This window comes from Nilaparvata lugens, chromosome 3, assembly GCF_014356525.2.
Source record: "Nilaparvata lugens isolate BPH chromosome 3, ASM1435652v1, whole genome shotgun sequence".
In the NCBI taxonomy this organism is placed as follows: Eukaryota; Metazoa; Arthropoda; class Insecta; order Hemiptera; family Delphacidae; genus Nilaparvata; species Nilaparvata lugens.
In genome coordinates this window covers 5887613-5904952 of record NC_052506.1, presented here as the reverse complement: position 1 = coordinate 5904952, position 17340 = coordinate 5887613, and the positions used below count along the sequence as shown (strand labels likewise).

The following is a 17340-nucleotide window of genomic DNA, read 5'->3' as shown; positions in this document are numbered from 1 at the left end:
CCTTGTGACTTAAGATACTATTAGTGTTTTGAATAAGCTCTATTTTTCGGTTGCTATACCTAGTTGTTCGAACTCACTGCCGGCGCACAAGTTATTCTTTGCCGGTAGTGCCATTTTGTAATTTAGAATATTTATTTTATCATTCTGTATTTTTTGATGGTAAAATAAATGAATTTGAATTTCAAGTCGAAATTATTATTATTATTATTATAGCGTATGGCTTTGAATGGTGGGGAGACCCAAGGGTAGTTCCACCTCGCCGTATATAGTCCAAAGTTCCCTAATGGGAAACCGGACACTAAGGTTATAGTCAGCACAATACTTTAAATTTACATTTTTCACTTCGGAATAAAGTTCATGTTGATGTTAAAGTCGAAATTAAACCTTGTTTAAAGTCGAAATTAAACCTTGTTTAAAGTCGAAATTAAACCTTCACATACAGGAAGACTGGAATTTGTTTTGGTGCAAACATTAGTCTATATAAATCGGGTTAACATAACAGTCTCAGTGTTGTCATTTATTTTGCAAAAGTTTTCTAGTATATTGCAGTACAACCCTATCCAATTATAATATTCTAAAATACTCGTATATTACGGACGTTGAACAGAGCTTTTAGAGAATTAGCAGATTACATAAACCTTCTTTACATATAATATGACAATTAGTACCTTTATGAAATAGCAAAAATATTATTTTATGTAAAAAGACAATTAATTAGTGAGTGTCTTTAAAATACAATTAATTAGTGAATTATTGTTGCTTACTTGAATATCTCTAAAACAACTAAGGGCCGGTTGCACAAAAGCCGGTTAAATTTTAACCGTGATTAATTTCACGTGAACCAATCAGAGAAGCCGTCTTTTCAATAAAGCCTTCTCTGATTGGTTCTTGTGGAATTAATCACGGTTAAAATTTAACCGGCTTTTGTGCAACTGGCACTAAGGACCGGTTTCCTAGCTCGGGATTTGGCTAAGTTCTAGACTTAGCCAAGACTAGACTAGACTAGACTAGAACTAAGGTCTAGACTTAGTTCGAAACCTGTTTTGAAACAGCTGGAGTCAGAAAATTAGCTTTCCAAAACGGGGCGTAGTCGCAGTTTTTATAACAGTAGTCGCAGTTTTTATTTTTTTATTTCTATAATTGGAAACGTTATTCCTTGACAAACGTTCAAACATTTTTCCTTGACAAACGATTAAACATTTCGAAATAATTCAAAACAGCTAAAAAATTTCACTATTTTCTCTCCATTTTATCTTGTGTTTAATTTTATCGTTTTTTGAAATTTAATTCAAACGTGACTTTGACAATGACTGCGACTACGCCCCGTTTCGGAAAGCCAATTTTCTTACTCAAAGTCTAGAACCATAGAGAAACAATATAGCATAAGTAGATATCCCATGGTATAGGGCGTTTATGTCGCAACTTTTACTGTTATCTCAAGCTGACAGTCCTCGTAGTTCTTTCCCGTGAAGCTTTATGACGCTGGTAGTCTCTCATATTGTGCCGTTCATACACTCTTACACGGTCAAAGCAGTAAAAATCGACAATAATCAATAGTAATCGGCTTGAGATAACAGTAAAAGTTGCGTCATAGACGCCCTATACCATGGGATATCTACTTACGCTATATTGTTTCTCTATGCTAGAACTTAGCCAAATCCCGAGCTCGAAAACCAGCCCTAAATATTTTTAAAATCGAAGGTAATTATTTAGTGCTGACTTAATGTGAATCTAACTTCAACACATCAAACTTTTTTGACAAATCACTGGAATACGAGAAAAATGAATTCTAGCTGGTATCAAGTGCAAAAACATAAATTCAAAGAACAAGAGACTCACCTCCTCATCTTCACCGTTCGACTCCTCAGAATCTTCTCCGATTCGGATGATAAACTTGTTCGAGTCCTCCTGAGCTGCTGTACTCTGTCTAGTCGCAGGTGTAATCGCTGTACTCTGTCTAGCCACAGCTGTACTCTGTCTAGGCACAGTTGTAATCCTCTTTTTAGCACCTCTATTTTGCACCACAACTCTCTCAAGATTCTGGTTGCCAGCGCTGTTCACTTTCACGATTCTATTACTCACAATACGATTGGGTGGGGGCACTGCCTTCGTTGTAGCTAGCGAAACGGGACGCGATGAAGAATCATGAATGACATCACTACTTGCAGTGGCACGAATTGTATCAATGAAGTCAGATAGATCCCTTTTATGAATGGGATCGCTTGCGTTGGTGCTTCTTCCACAGCTACTACTACTCTCCTCATTCATGACTACATCTTCTCTGTCCACCGGTTCGGAACTGGGTTTCTTCCTAGACAAACTAGGCTCCCGACTAGACGATTTACTACTCTCATCCCCAGTGTCCATCTGCATTCTATCCGACTTGCCTTTCTTTTGCAACAAGGCAGTCAACAGTTTCGCTCTGAGCCGCTCTTCGTTCTCGTCATCTGTATTACATGTACCGTCAGTATCAGTATCCTCTTCATCTCCCACTTCAAACACACAACTTTCAACTTCTCCGACATCTGAGCTCTGATTTTTCTCCAAAACACCAGTCGAATTACTGCCCTCCTCCTCAACTGAGGCGGCGCACTCTTGTCTGACAGTTGGCACAAGGGTCTCCAACTGGTTGGAGCTGGCTTGCTCCGACAATTGCCTTTGGTTGGTGCTGGCTTGCTCCGACAATTTCCTCTTGTTAGTGCTGGCTTGCTCCGACAATTGCCTCTGGTTGGTGCTGGCTTGCTCCGACAATTGCCTCTGGTTGGTGCTGGCTTGCTCCGACAATTGCCTCTGGTTGGTGGTGGCTTGCTCCGACAATTGCCTCTGGTTGGTGCTGGCTTGCTCCGACAATTGCCTCTGGTTGGTGCTGGCTTGCTCCGACAATTCCCTCTGGTTGGTGGTGGCTTGGTCCGTCAATTGCCTCTGGTTGGTGCTGGCTTGCTCCGACAATTGCCTCTGGTTGGCACTGCTCATCACACATGGCTCCAACTGCCGGCTCATCGAGTAGATTGTCCGCAGAACAGACTTGTTCTGATTGCCACCGTAGTTCTCTACTTGTCTCTGGTGAGTGCTACTCTGATTGGTCTGATTGCCACCGCTATGCTCCACTTGTCTCTGGTGATTGCTACTCTGTTTGGTTTGATTGCCACTGCTGGTTGCAAAACTATGCTCCAGCTGTCTCTGGTGAGTGGTACTCTGCTTGGTTGTCAACTGTTCCAAATTAGTACTCTGATTGGCCCTAAGTTCCAATGGTCTCTGATTGTTGATAAAGCGCTCCAATTGGTTCAGATTGGTGATCTGATTGGCAGCGCACACCTTCTTTTGTCTCTGATTGGCCACCACACATGGCTCCAGCTGTCTGTTACTGTTCGTATAGATTGTTTTAGTGATGTTCAACAGTTTATCTTCTCCACTAACAGAACAATGTTCAAGCTGTCTTACGCTAGGAAGGCTTGACTCGTTTTCCATTGTTCTCCTAGTATGCAACGGGAGGGTTGTTGTGGAGGGGATGTTATCGAAAGAAGACTGAGGCAACATATGTGGTGGGATAGTAGGTTCAGCAGGTACAAAACTGGATCCCATATGTGGCATAGTTTCGTCAGGATTCTGCATAGATCCAAAATTGGGTCCCACATGTGAGGTGGGATCATTTGGATGTGGCACTGGTCCAAAATTTTGTCCCAGATGTGAGGTGGGTAGATTAGGATACGGCACTGGTCCAAAATTTTGTCCTAAATGTGAGGAGGGTTCATTAGGATGAGGCACTGGTCCAAAGTTCTGTCCCATATGTGATGAGGGTACATTAGGATGCGGCACTGGTCCAAAATTTTGTCCCATATGTGAGGAGGGTACAATAGGATGCGGCACTGGTCCAAAATTTTGTCCCATATGTGAAGTGGGTACATTAGGATGCGGCACTGGTCCAAAGTTTTGTCCTACATGTGAGCTTGGTTCATTAGGATACGGCACTGGTCCAAAATTTTGTCCTACATGTGAGGTGGGCTCATTAGGATGCGGCACAGGTCCAAAATGTGGCCCCACAAACGTGTGCGGGTGTTGATTGAAGTAGTTGAGGGGTGGGAACCCGCCTTGAAACCCGAATCTGTGATCGGCGTCCGGGTGCGGCAGAGGAGGGGGCGGCAAAGGAGGAGGTGGCGGTGGAGGAGCACCCAACACCGAATCCGAAAATTCGGGCGGCAAATTGGAAACGTCCACACCAGGCGGCAGCGGTTGCGGCCCCAAATCCGTAAACCACGCGTTGTTGCTTCCATCATAGGTTTGTTCGACGATCCTCGGTTGCTCGACATTCTCGTCCGGATCGTCGATATCGATGTCCTGTTCGGTGTGACACTCCTGGGTGGGCGAAAAGTTGTAGCTGCTAGTCGGCGACATGGGGGAAGTGCGGTTGGAGGGGTGGTAGGAGTCCCTCTCCCCATCATCCTCTTCAGAGCTGGTGATTAAGTCGGTAAAGTTGCACTTTGAGATGGGATTATTTAGACCCAACTGCCGCCTCATATATTTGTCATGTCGCCTTTCAGCGAGAGCACCTTGTAAACTGTGTTCTTGCTCCTGGGGATTCTGCTCTTCTTCTAATATCATTTCCCTCATGGCCGACAGACGAGCTTGCCGCTGTTGTAATCTCATTTCCCTCATGGCCGACTGGCGATCTCCTCGCTCGACACGATCCTGATACTTTCTCAACATGGCCGACTTGAGAGCGATCGCCCGCAGGTTTAGGGCGTTCAGATCGTCCTCGTCGCGCAGGGCGACATCCGAGGAGGCGCGTTGCTGCGGAGGCCCAGGTGCCGGCTCCTCCTCATCCTCCTCCTCCACCACCACCTCATCCACCTCACCGTCACTGTCCAACTCAATGACAGGCGGCGGGGGTTTGTGGGGGATGATGACCTCTATCTCACTGTCGTCGCTACAGTCTTTCTCCTGTTGCTCCTGAGGGGGGTGCATGCGCTCCAGGAAGGTGTAGTCGGGGCTGGAGACCGTTGACAGTGAACCGACCTCACAGCTCAGGTCCGACGTGTTGTCCGCCACTGTTTTCGCCCCGTCTCCAACGCCCAGCGACTCTGATTGCAGTAGTTTGCGCATCAGCACGTTGTCTTTCAGTCGACTGGAAACCACAAACTAATATTATTCATTTTCAAGAAATCGTGTAAGCTATGGAGCTATATTAATTTGGGGTAATTCTGTTAGTCGACTGTAAACCACAAACCAATAATTGAAATTCAAGAGATCGTGCAATAAGAATGATAAACTATGGAATTACAGGTACCTAATTTAATTACTCACTAAAAATAAATGATGAATGTTTGGTGTGCGGCTAATAATTTGAGCTTGAACGTTGACAAAACAATTGACATGAAATTTAGCTTTGATAGGAGTACAACTGAAGTAACATCTATCTATAAATTCCATGCAATCTCTAATTTAATTCCATCTGTAGACTGGTTGGCCGCTATGGTTTCGTATAAAATGAGCGCTGCTATCCAGAGATTGCCAGTTTGGTGTAAGGGTATGCATTCCTGACTAGCAATAATTAGGAAGTACCGGGTTCGATTCCCGGGCTGGCAATTAATTTTTGGATAGTAGCTCTCATCGAATTTTAATCTAGCTGTTAACCCTGTTGTCAATATTTGCAGTAGCAGAAGTCTTCGGAGTGATTTACAGCATTTAATTGGTATTTTCTTTAAATAATTATTATACATTAATTAGCATTTGAGCAAATGCTAAATAATTATTATAAATTAATTAGCATTTGAGCAAATGCTAAATAATTATTATAAATTAATTAGCATTTGAGAAAATGTAATCTCTATTTAATTCCATCTGAATAAATGAATAAATATAGCCTACTACCAGCAGCTGCTAGTCAAAATCTGAAATAGGTTAGTTCTTTCAAACAGTCTGTTAGAAATATCCTAATAGAAGTTTCAACTTATTTTGTGGAAAGTGGACATTTTTGAATACCTGTCATCCATGATGGGTCTGAGCCTAGTTTTGTCGATGGCTCGTTTCTTCCACTTGTTCATGAGTCGATCGCAGGATCGAGATCGAGATCGGGAGGATCGAGATCGATGCTTCCTGTCACCTCTCCCTGCGCTTTCGTTTGTTCTGTGTCGTATTTTGCCGCTCCTTCAAAAATAAAATTGAATATACGAGGGTCATTTTTTATTCAACTTCCTATCACATATCTTAAGAGACAGAATAATAATAATAATACAAGGGTCTGTATAATAAGTAGCCGGACTGCCCTCAGGAAATTTTTTATTGGCAAAATATGTACAATTTTTCATTAGATATCTTCAAAGTAGTCCCTATTGGAGTCGATAACACGCTGATACCGGATTTTCAAATCCCTGAACGCTCCCTAGAAGTCGGCAACCTCTATGCTGTCTAGAGCCCTCGTCGTAGCACGTTGAACGTTTTCCAGAGTCCCGAACCGCGTCCTCTTAAGTTGTCTCTTGATCTTGGGGAACAAAAAGAAGTCCGGTGGTGCCACATCCGGGCTGTGAGGAGGATGTGGCAACGTTACCCTCGACTATTTGACCAACTGCTCGGTGACTCTGCGACAGAGCATTGTCGTGATGGAGGATCCACGAATCGGCAATCCTCGGACGGGCTCGATGAACCCGGGCGTTTCACAAAGAGTTTGTACCACGTGGCCAAACTGTAAACGACCAGTACTACAGAGAGGTGCTCCATCGACTAACCGCGCGGGTTCATCGCTAAGTTTTATGAAACAGGCTCCAGGGCCCTGGGCCTTGATAAAATCAGCTGTTCGTGAACTACAGGACTTCTAAGTTTATATGAGTCAGGGCCCTGGGCCTTGATAAAATCAGCTGTTCGTGAATTACAGGACTTCTAAGTTTTTATGAAACAGGGACCTAATTGTAATATTAGTAACACTGGCCTCTAACGACAGGACTAGTGTGTTGACGTCATTTGGACTCGAACAAAATTTTTCGTGGTAAGGTTTTGTTTCTTCGATTTTTTTGTTATCCATATTTTCTTCACTGCTCTATTTCAGTTCAAATTATTTTTGTATCAATATAACCAAGACTTCCTATATACCGGACCTGCGCCTACAAAAAAATGGCCGCCGCAAGTGGCATTGATATTTTAAACGGGAACTAGACGAACTGAGATTTCGACAAACTGACACGCTCTCTAACAGCTGATTAGTGAATTTTTCTCAGTAGGAATAATTTCTATAAGACCACCACATACGGCGGCCATTTTTTTTCTAGGCTCAGGTCCGGTAGTATATAGGAGGTCCTGATATAACTTGTACTTTTCCAGTGTTTTATTTATTGTTAGTGGTTGTTTATTTCAAGTTAGGAGCTGCTATCAAACAGCTGTTTATTGATCTAAGCCTTTCGCAAGCATGTAATTTTCGGTCGAAGATATGTCCGTTCACACATGCCCGACACACTGTTATATAAACTACTATTAAAACATCTTTGAATATTAATTAGCAACAGATACCTTGTCTGACCATAAAGAGTCACGTTGTCCTTTCTGAGTTACAATCCGGTTCCTGTAGCTTTGCCTAGGGCTTATACTTATTTAGTGTTGAGGGGACCAGGAGGTTGTTGAAATTTTCGTTTTTTCGATGGATAATATTCTCCAGAATTTCCTCTTTACAGTGATGCTGTACACATAGCATTCCAAATGTTGTACAAATTTTTAATATTTTTTTGAAAAAATTGAAATTTTCTGTAGGTACCACATAAATTCAACTGCAAAATTTCAGCATTTCAAAAACTTCATAACAACTGATACGCTGAACTGAGAAATATGTATGTGGTTGGAACCGGGTATCATAAAAGAGTATAAGCATAAGAATTCTTGGTTTTCGTTATTTTTTAGTGGAAATGGACTAAATTTTAGAAAAGTGAAACCATAACCCTATTTCAGACTTTTAAAATGTTATCTTAATTTGGGAGAGAAATAGTACAAGGAGTATCCTTAGTTTTTCTCTCCCAATCAGTGCTACTTTGAAAATGTTCCTTATGTTAACATTGGCTAATATACAACCTCCGGGTCCCATACAAATAATATGTATATAAGTACATACAAATAACATTATTAATAACTTAATGTTAGTGAACATTTTCAGTGGCAACCTATCAGCTGACATTCGTTCAACATGTTCTTTCCATTTTTGGTAAAACGTTGCAACTCTCTCATTCATGAAGAATCTCTGTGTGTAGGGAGATTCCTACAAAGAAGCTCTTTAGGGAGCTTCCTCCATCTATGGTCTCTGAAGCTTGATTTTTTTGCAAAGCCGTGAATATTACCGCGCGAACCATACTTTGCCAATATGCCGCTTCTAAGTCACGGAAGCTGAGCTAAAAAAAAAGTAAATTCGTATGGCTTTTGTTGGTGGGGAGTCCCTTGCGGGAAGGTCCCACCGCCTGAATATATAATTTAAGCCGTCAATGGGCCTTACGACTGTCATACTTCAGCCGGGACAGACAGTTTAAGCTACTGGACGCCCACTATACGCTCGCTCACTTGTGTCTCAACTCTACATCCAATTCATGCATTAAAGACACTTATAATAAAACCTGTGTTGTGAACTACCATAAAAACATGTTTGTATTTGTATTAGATACCTTGTCTGACCATCACTATCATTGCTGTCGCTCTCTGTTTCTCCCTCTTCCTCGTACCTGTTCCTACTTCTGTTTTTGGCAGTTGCTTTTTTTCTCGAGTGAGGGCGACGTCGTCGCTTTGGACGATGATGATGGTGATGATGAGTGACACTGTTCTGCTTCTCCGTCTCTAGAGACAAAGCTGAAATCAAAAACAATAACACATAAATTTATGAAATAGAACCTGTCACCATAATTGAACGAGCGAAGTGAGGTCTAAGATTCAAGTCGACGGTTTGGCATTTCTCTTAGACGGGCTACACACTGTTGTCGCAAGACACGCGTCTTAAGACGTGTCGTGTCTTGTCAAATTTCATGAGACATGCATGTCTCTGTCGCTTGTCTCATGTCTCGTGATTTTCGGTTGTTACAAAGATGTATTACAGACTGAGCATAAGCAGTGATAAAGAGTGCTCAGTGCTGGCAGTAGACAGTGGCTGGAGCGCATGCGCTGAGTGATGTATCACGTGACCGGCTAACCGGTTCCATGCGACACCTGTCCGATACACAGACGATACCTCGAACATCTGCGGCAAGCAGTAAGTAAGCTCTGATTTTACAACACAGGTTGGTTTCATATGCGACATGCCTCGGATATGAGATTTGTCGTGGACATCATGTCTACGACACCAGTGTGTAGCCCGCCTAAATGTTTAAATGTTCCGCATTTACGGAGAAACGCGGTAATAGATTTTCATTATATTTGACAGGTATGTTCCTTTTTAAATTGCGCGTCGACGTATATACAAGGTTTTTGGAAATTTTTGCATCTCAAGGATAATATGAAAGAAAAAGGAGCCTCCTTCGTCTATATATATAAAAGCGAAATGGCACTCACTCACTGACTGACTGACTCACTCACTCGCATAATCTATATATATAAAAGCGAAATGGCACTCACTCACTGACTGACTGACTGACTCACTCACTCACTCGCATAACTAAAAATCTACCGGACCAAAAACGTTCAAATTTGGTAGGTATGTTCAGTTGGCCCTTTAGAGGCGCACTAAGAAATCTTTGGCAATATTTTAACTCTAAGGATTGTTTTTAAGGGTTTGAAGTTCGTCTTTTAGCATGTATATTCTTCTTCTCCCAATCTCTTAATTATAATTGAAATTTCCATATCATATGTTACTATAGAACTATAATCTAGATAGAGTACCTCTTCGAAACAGTTGTTAACTGGCAACTAAATTAATAATTTTGTCAGGTTGGCATTAAGTTGAGTTGACTTTGTTAGGTTTGCACCAAGTTGAAGATTTAAATGCATTTATCGCGGAAAAATTGACTGGGCACTGCTACTTCAATCCTGGGAATATTATATTACTAGCCGTCAGGCTCGCTTCGCTCGCCATATCCGTTTAGCCAGACGTTTAGTCTGGACCCCCGACTGGATTGTCCTAAAATATGATAAAAATGCTCAAATGAAAAATGCAGGCGAGCGAAGCGAGCCTGCTGATCTCATTTCTGGACTATCCAGTCGGGGGTCCAGGGGGCGGAGCCCCCTGGCTAGACGGACATGGCGAGCGAAGCGAGCCTGACGGCTAGTACGCCAATATTAGAGTAAAACTCAGACTACAGAATTATTCATCATAAATCAGCTGACAAGTGATTACACAGATGTGTGGAGAAGCCAGTCTATTACAGTATTTGTATATTATATACAAATTTAGGTCTGGCTGGCTTCGTATAAAATGAGCGCTGCTATCCAGAGATTGTCAGTTTGGTGTAAGGGTAAGCATTCCTGACCGGCAATTAGGAGGTACTGGGTCGATTCCCGGGCTGACAAATGATTTTTGAATAGTAGCGCTCATCGAATTTCCATCTAGCTGTTTACCCTGTTGTCAATATTTGCAGTAGCAGAAGTCTTCGGGGTGAATTACAGAATTTAATTTGGATTTTCGTTCAATAATAGTAGCGCTATCTGCTTTGTCGAATGATATACAAGGATAGCAAGGATGTTAATTAAATAAGGATGTAAATCAATGCAGAGATCTCATTAAGATTTCTTTTCAAATTTTTAATACTTAGTAGGCCTATTTTAGGTCCATAATGTAATCACAAGACCACATGGACACGTCAAGAAACGAAATAAATCAAGAAAGCTAATACATGATGACTAGTCACAACAACAGAAGTAAAAAATACGAACTTACCAGTGTATTGTCCAACATTAAGAACTCACTGATGGAATACAATGGATTCTAAATTAAGATAGGATTTCAGTACTCACTTAAGGTAGGCCTACTGAAAATTAGTTTGGCTCACTTTTTAGATCTGGTAATAAATGAAGCACTCAATAACTGCCTTGTTTTCTGTTTAATAAATATCACATTCATCATTAATAAACCTAATAGAGATTAGCGACATGAGATTAGGCTTGAATTGTAAAAATACTTAACTAAACTAGATATATTTAGTAATAAAATATATTAGTAATTATTTCAGTAACATAGTAATTAAACAATAGCAGTAAGAGTTCCTAATGAGAAATTCACTGTTCAATTTTTCAAGTAGTGATATAGGATAAAAAAAATTATCTCATTAGTCTTTAGACTAGATGGCTATAGTATTGACCAATAGAAAAAAAAATTAGTAATATATTTTATTAGGAAATACCAAACTATTATTTCAAAACTGTCTAGTTTTGAATAATAATTGTCTTTCTGAGCATTGAACCGCAAAGACAAGGACATGTTATGTTGAAACCTACTAAAAATAAAATAGAGTAAAGTAGAAATCAAAACAATGTTGATACATCTAAATTAATGATTTTCAAGAAAGACGCAGTGATCCATCAAAACTAACTTATGTTGTCGACCCACTGGTTGGAAACAGCCGACCAACATTTTTTTGGCTCATTTTAGGTTAGGTTTTAACAAATTAGGATTTAAATTAGTTTAATGTACCTAATAAATTATGTTAGTACCAACTAAAGGTCTAATTCCTAAGTAGCGATTCTGACTCGTATAAGTACTAAAGATAGGGTTAAGCTAGGTTTACACTATTACAAAGAGGTTTACACAGAGCTATGGCTTTGCTACAAGTTCAAAAAGTGACACTGGAGATCTGCTATATTATTTATTTATTAAACAGAGTAAACAATACAGTAGTCGAAAAATAAAAGACAGGCTATTACCCAAAACTTCTTCAATTTCCTAATTTTGTCTTAAATTGTCGAAATACTATGTAGGTTATGTCCATTTCAATTTACACACTAAATCATCAATCGGAATATACAAATCAGAATAAAAGAAACAATTTTAGATTTAGATAAATTAATTATATAGCCCTATCTTTTGGATAGCAGTTCTATATAGCAGTTTTAAGCCTATTTTCTCAGCTATTTTTCATAGCAGAAAATGAGCTATCCAAAATTTTTGGTAAACATCAAAGAGAATGTGAGATCTGCTACATGTCAATTTTTGTTTATAGCAGAGCTAGATGTAGCTGCTCTGTCCTTGAAGAAAGGCTGCCGCAGCTTTTTGGTGCCTGCTTGGTTTACACCAGATATTCTGTACTCATTGTCATTGACTTTTGTCAGAGTGCTAGTAGGTTACTGCGCATTGCGAGCATTTCTTTATGATATAATATATATTATTGTGTAATGATGGAGAGTGAATTTGATTGGAATAGAGACAAAATTATCCAAATATCTTATTTCTCTTTTCTGTACTGAAAATATTACAGTAGCTGCGGCGAAAGCAGCAGCATTTTCTTCAGCATTTTGCTGGGAACTGAGCAGTGAAAACTGGTTTATTCCGAACTATATGTAGCTATGCTACAATTTATGGCATCAAAGCTGAATATAGCAGAGCTACATATAGCTCTGCTACATAAAATTAGCGTTAAATCTACTTATAGCAGTGCTAGGCCAATATGTAGCTGACAGAGCTATATGTAGCTCAAATTTTATATAGCTCCGCTATATAGCTCTTCAGCTACATAGTGTAAAAGTAGCTTTTATAGTAGCTATTAAGCTACTTTTACACTATGTAGCTGAAGAGCTATATAGCAGAGCTATATAAAATTGAGCTACATATAGCTCTGTCAGCTACATATTGGCCTAGCACTGCTATAAGTAGATTTAACGCTAATTTTATGTAGCAGAGCTAAGTAGCTTTTACACTATGTAGCTAAAGTGCTATATAGCAGAACTATATAAAATTTGAGCTACATATAGCTCTGCTACATAAAATTAGCGTTAAATCTACTTATAGCAGTGCTAGGCCTATATGTAGCTGACAGAGCTATATGTAGCTCAAATTTTATATAGCTCTGCTATATAGCTCTTCAGCTACATAGTGTAAAAGTAGCTTTTACTTATAGCTCAATTTTATATAGCTCTGCTACATAGCTCTTCAGCTACAAAGCTGTAAAGTAGCTTTTACACTATGTAGCTGAAGAGCTAGGTACATAAAGCAGAGCTATATAAAATTTGAGCTACATATAGCTCTGTCAGCTACATATAGTTCTGCTAAATGTAGCTCTGCTATAAGTAAATTCATCACTAATTTCATGTAGTATAGCTATATGTAGCCCTACTATAATCAACTTTGATACAATTACTTGTAGAAGAGCTATAATTTGGAATAGACCAGTGTTTACTGTTCAGTTCCCAGACAGATGCCAAAGAAGTTAGTTTTTGCAGCAGCCGCTGCTTTCGCCGCAGCTACTGTGATAGTTTCAACACAGAGAAGAGAAAGAAGATATTGGATAAGACCCTCACTTCTGGCTAGGAAACTATACAGTGATAGTGACCTTTTGAAATACCTCAATGAGGATGATAGAGACGACTTCACTTGTGAAATATGTCGTGATGGTAGCTCAAGCGGTGTACGACATGTCAAATATATGGGGTTTTCCTCCATTGAGGGAAAGTTTTTCATTTTAGAAAATCATCTGAATGATTTTCTGATCACTGGGATTTCAATGAGAATTTGAGAAAATCTCATAGCACTCTTCCAATGAATACGAGCAGCATTCAGTTGGTGTATCTTTGAGAGATGCAATAAATTTACTAAGACTGTCAACCTTTTATAGTACCCGTCTGGCAAACAATTTAAAATCTTGAGTCCTAAGTTATATAATGTGGTCCCCTCTCCAAGAGCAAAAGTCTATAAGTAGGGTACTGCACGGTAACCATTTCATGTCTTGTGGGGTATCTGTAAGAAATGTTATCCTCCATGAATTTCTGCTTATTACTGTAAACAAAAGATGCAAGCCTACTAGCACTCAGACATCAAATGAGTATATAAACTCAGCAGGTACTAACAGCTGCGGCAGCCTTCAGGGACAAAGCAGCTAAATCTAATTTAGCTCTGCTATAAACAAAAATTTACAATTTTAAGCAAAGCTGTATAACAAAAATTAATAATTTGAAGCAGAGCTGTATGCAGCACAGCTACTTAGTATAGCTCAGATTCTCTTTGATGTTTAACAAAATTTTGGATAGCTTATTTTCTGCTATATAGCTGAGAAAATAGGCTTAAAACTGCTATATAGCCGGGCTATATAGCAGATCTCCAGTGTCACTTTTTGAAATTGTAGCAGAGCTATTCAGCTGTGCTACATAGTGTAAACCTAGCTTTATGAAACATAAACCAGTCAATGCTAACTAAACATGAAATTTGTATACCTAACTTACAGCAATTAAAGGGTACAATAATAATCTAGAAAGCCAGATAAATAACTTACTTCTTGTAGAACGATCCACTCGCCGCTCTTTCCGGAAATTTTTCTCCTTGGTGGGAAAACGCATTTTCTAAATTCCTCCATTTTTGAAGAAGAACCATATTTGTCACGGTCACGATCTGCCTTATCATTGCTAGTCTTTGGCATTATAGGAGATTTGTGTGTTCTATGGGACTTGGAAGTACTACTTTCGAAGCTTATTGAAGTACGTCTGGCCTTCTTCTTTGATATTACACTAATATTCTTCTCTTGAGAAACTTTCAAAATGTTCGAATCAATTTCTTGGCACTGACTAGATGATTCTAATATTTCACCGTCCTCAATCGACTCATTGAATTGCGAATGCTGAGACATGACCAAAAGAACAGAAAATTCCTAGACTGGAACTTAAATTGTTTTACTCATAACAGTGAAATTCAAAAAATATACTGTACTATTAAAAAATCATGAGTCACACTTAGGCCTATCCTTGAGAAGTTGGTCGAAATATGGCACAAAATTTTGTTATGAAACTAACCAACAAGAAGACACTGAAATTGAGATAATGGCAATAATACACTTGTAATATAAAAACGAAGTAATTATGCTCGAATATGAATGAACAAATTCAGAAATAATGTGGACAGAAATCACCAAACTTTCAAAATCCAAATGCAAAAAGTTCAGAGCACCATTCACGATTCGCCATTACTGAAAATTGAAAATCATCACATTTTCACATCTCCAACAGTTCTAGGGTGATGTAGAGCCAAACTGTAAAGGCCAATGACAACCAGCGCCAGTGTGTGAATATTGGTGATTTGCCAACTTTGACTATATAGTGAGGTCTACGTAATAATGGCAGTGATTAAAGATAGGAGAATAGCGATGCCGATTCTCTGCGTTAATTAATTATATTTCTACACTGTCAAAAACATAATTGGTATCGTTGTGGAGCTAGAAAAGGATAGTACCACCGGCTTTGTCGAATGATAGACAAGGATAGCAATTCCAAAGTTGAACAAATACTGTCATTATAACGAGGACCTCACTATAGTGAGGTCCACGTTATAATGGCAGTGTAGGAAGATAGGAGAAAAGAGTTGCCAGATCTCAGCCTTGCCACCCAAACAGCTGATACTGGTATACCTGATGAATTTAACTGTTCATTATTGTGGAAAATAGTTGATCATGTTTCATTTGTCAAGAAAATATATTTTTTAAAGATGTAATAATAAATTTTCAAGTTTAATATTTTGTCAATTAGTTGAGTTTCTACATTGTTAATAAACGATGTGGGAACATCGGGTCGCATGAATTGGAAATATCTGGAACTCAAAATATCTTGCAGCTAGCCGGAATTGGAAATATATGGAACTCCAAATATGTTGACAGGTGGAACTCCGAATATCGTGCAGGCCGGCGGAACTCAAAATATCTTGTCAGCTGGTGGAATTGGAAATATATCGAACTCACATTATCGATCGTTATTAGCGAGACTGTGTAGATGTGGAATGAAACAAATTTATCGCAAAACAAATGAAGGGTTCTATAGTTAACCTAAAATAAATTCATCAACACATCAACAGTCGTCAGTCTTGTTTGAAATAGATAACAGAGTTTTGAGAACTTGCATAATATGTACATGACTATTATTTTATAAACCAATATAATTTTAATATATAATGAGCTATGAATTACCCTAAGTGGGATAATTAGTCCATATCATTCCAGAAAATAAGTCAGACTTGAACCATTTCTCAATCACAAACACATTACCAGTATTCCCACTTTGGCGCCGATATTTTGAGTTCCAGCACAGAGAAGAGATCCTCTTCTCTGTGGTTCCAGATATTTCCAATTCCGCCATCTGACAAACAAATAATTTGAGTTCCAGATACTCCCAATTCCGCCTAGCAACATATTTCGAGTTCCGGATATTTCCAATTTCGCTGTTTGCTAAATATTCGGAGTTCCACCCAGCAACAGTTTTCAAGCATAGGACATTTAACATTGCTATTTTTGAGTTCCAGATATTTCCAATTCCGCGGCCCCGGAACATCGCAATGAGTGAAAGAGATAGCGCCATCTGCTTTGTTGAATGATAGCAACACTATTGCAAATTACACACGGCCATTATTACGTGGACCTGACTATACCACCACTGACTTTGATTGGGGTGGGCACAGGCGCGGACGCCTAACAGTGTCATTCATCATCGCGGATCCATTTTCCGAGTGGTGTTTGAAAAATCTACAGTTACATAAGTCAATATAAGGGGTTGTGCTTGCATATTTTATAAAGTTCTGATTTTCAATATATTGTTTGGATACATAAAAGAAGTCCAGAATAAATCATTTCATGCAAAATAACCTTGTTCATCCTCTTATTTTTGGTACACTTTACAGTTTTTTCCACCAAATCCTGAAACAAAAATCCGTTTTTGCCTTTTTTTGAATCATGAAATTCTTAATAATGAATTTTCCATTGTCATCACATTAAGATTTCACACCATGATATAAGTTCATGAAATCATGTTCTATGAGAATCACCGTTGGATGCTCTTAATTTAGTGGAGAGGCGAGTGTAAGGACACCTCAAGGATCAAAATTTCAAACACTTATCATAACTTTTGACATAATGATCGGATCTCATTGTACCACAGCTCATTCTTCTCTGGTCGTCAAAACGGTATATAATCATGGATCTTAAGTCGAATTCGATCGAAAAATATAAAACTTATCCCTGAGTGTAGTTTAACCAGTAGGTATTTCAATACACAGAGAAATGAACAATAATTTAGAGCTATGTATCTCGGTAAACCAATATTATATATGAATAAGGACTTAATCTTGAATATTGGAATTGCATTTGATTTTTTATTCTCTTTTAGTTGCTGTAAATGAAGATTATGATCATAATTGACCGAAGGTCCGAAGCAAAGCTGAGGTCTTAGTTTCGACTCGATCGGCTTTTGTTTGTTTGTACCGCAGTT

General features: G+C 39.1%; 2 protein-coding genes across 2 annotated transcripts in view; both read right to left on the bottom strand.

Moving 5' to 3' along the window:
* Positions 1-14433, bottom strand: part of LOC111043677 — a 32819-nt gene extending 18386 nt beyond the window's left edge. The window contains exons 1-4 of the mRNA XM_039425449.1: positions 14370-14433; positions 8631-8811; positions 5980-6144; positions 1840-5122 (exon numbers count right to left, since the gene is read on the bottom strand). Of these exons, the coding sequence (XP_039281383.1) occupies positions 1840-5122; positions 5980-6144; positions 8631-8811; positions 14370-14433 (3693 nt within the window). The remainder of the gene's footprint in view (positions 1-1839; positions 5123-5979; positions 6145-8630; positions 8812-14369) is intronic.
* LOC120350189 (odorant receptor coreceptor-like) overlaps positions 1-17340 on the bottom strand; it is a 105597-nt gene that overhangs the window by 57842 nt on the left and 30415 nt on the right. The window lies entirely within an intron of this gene.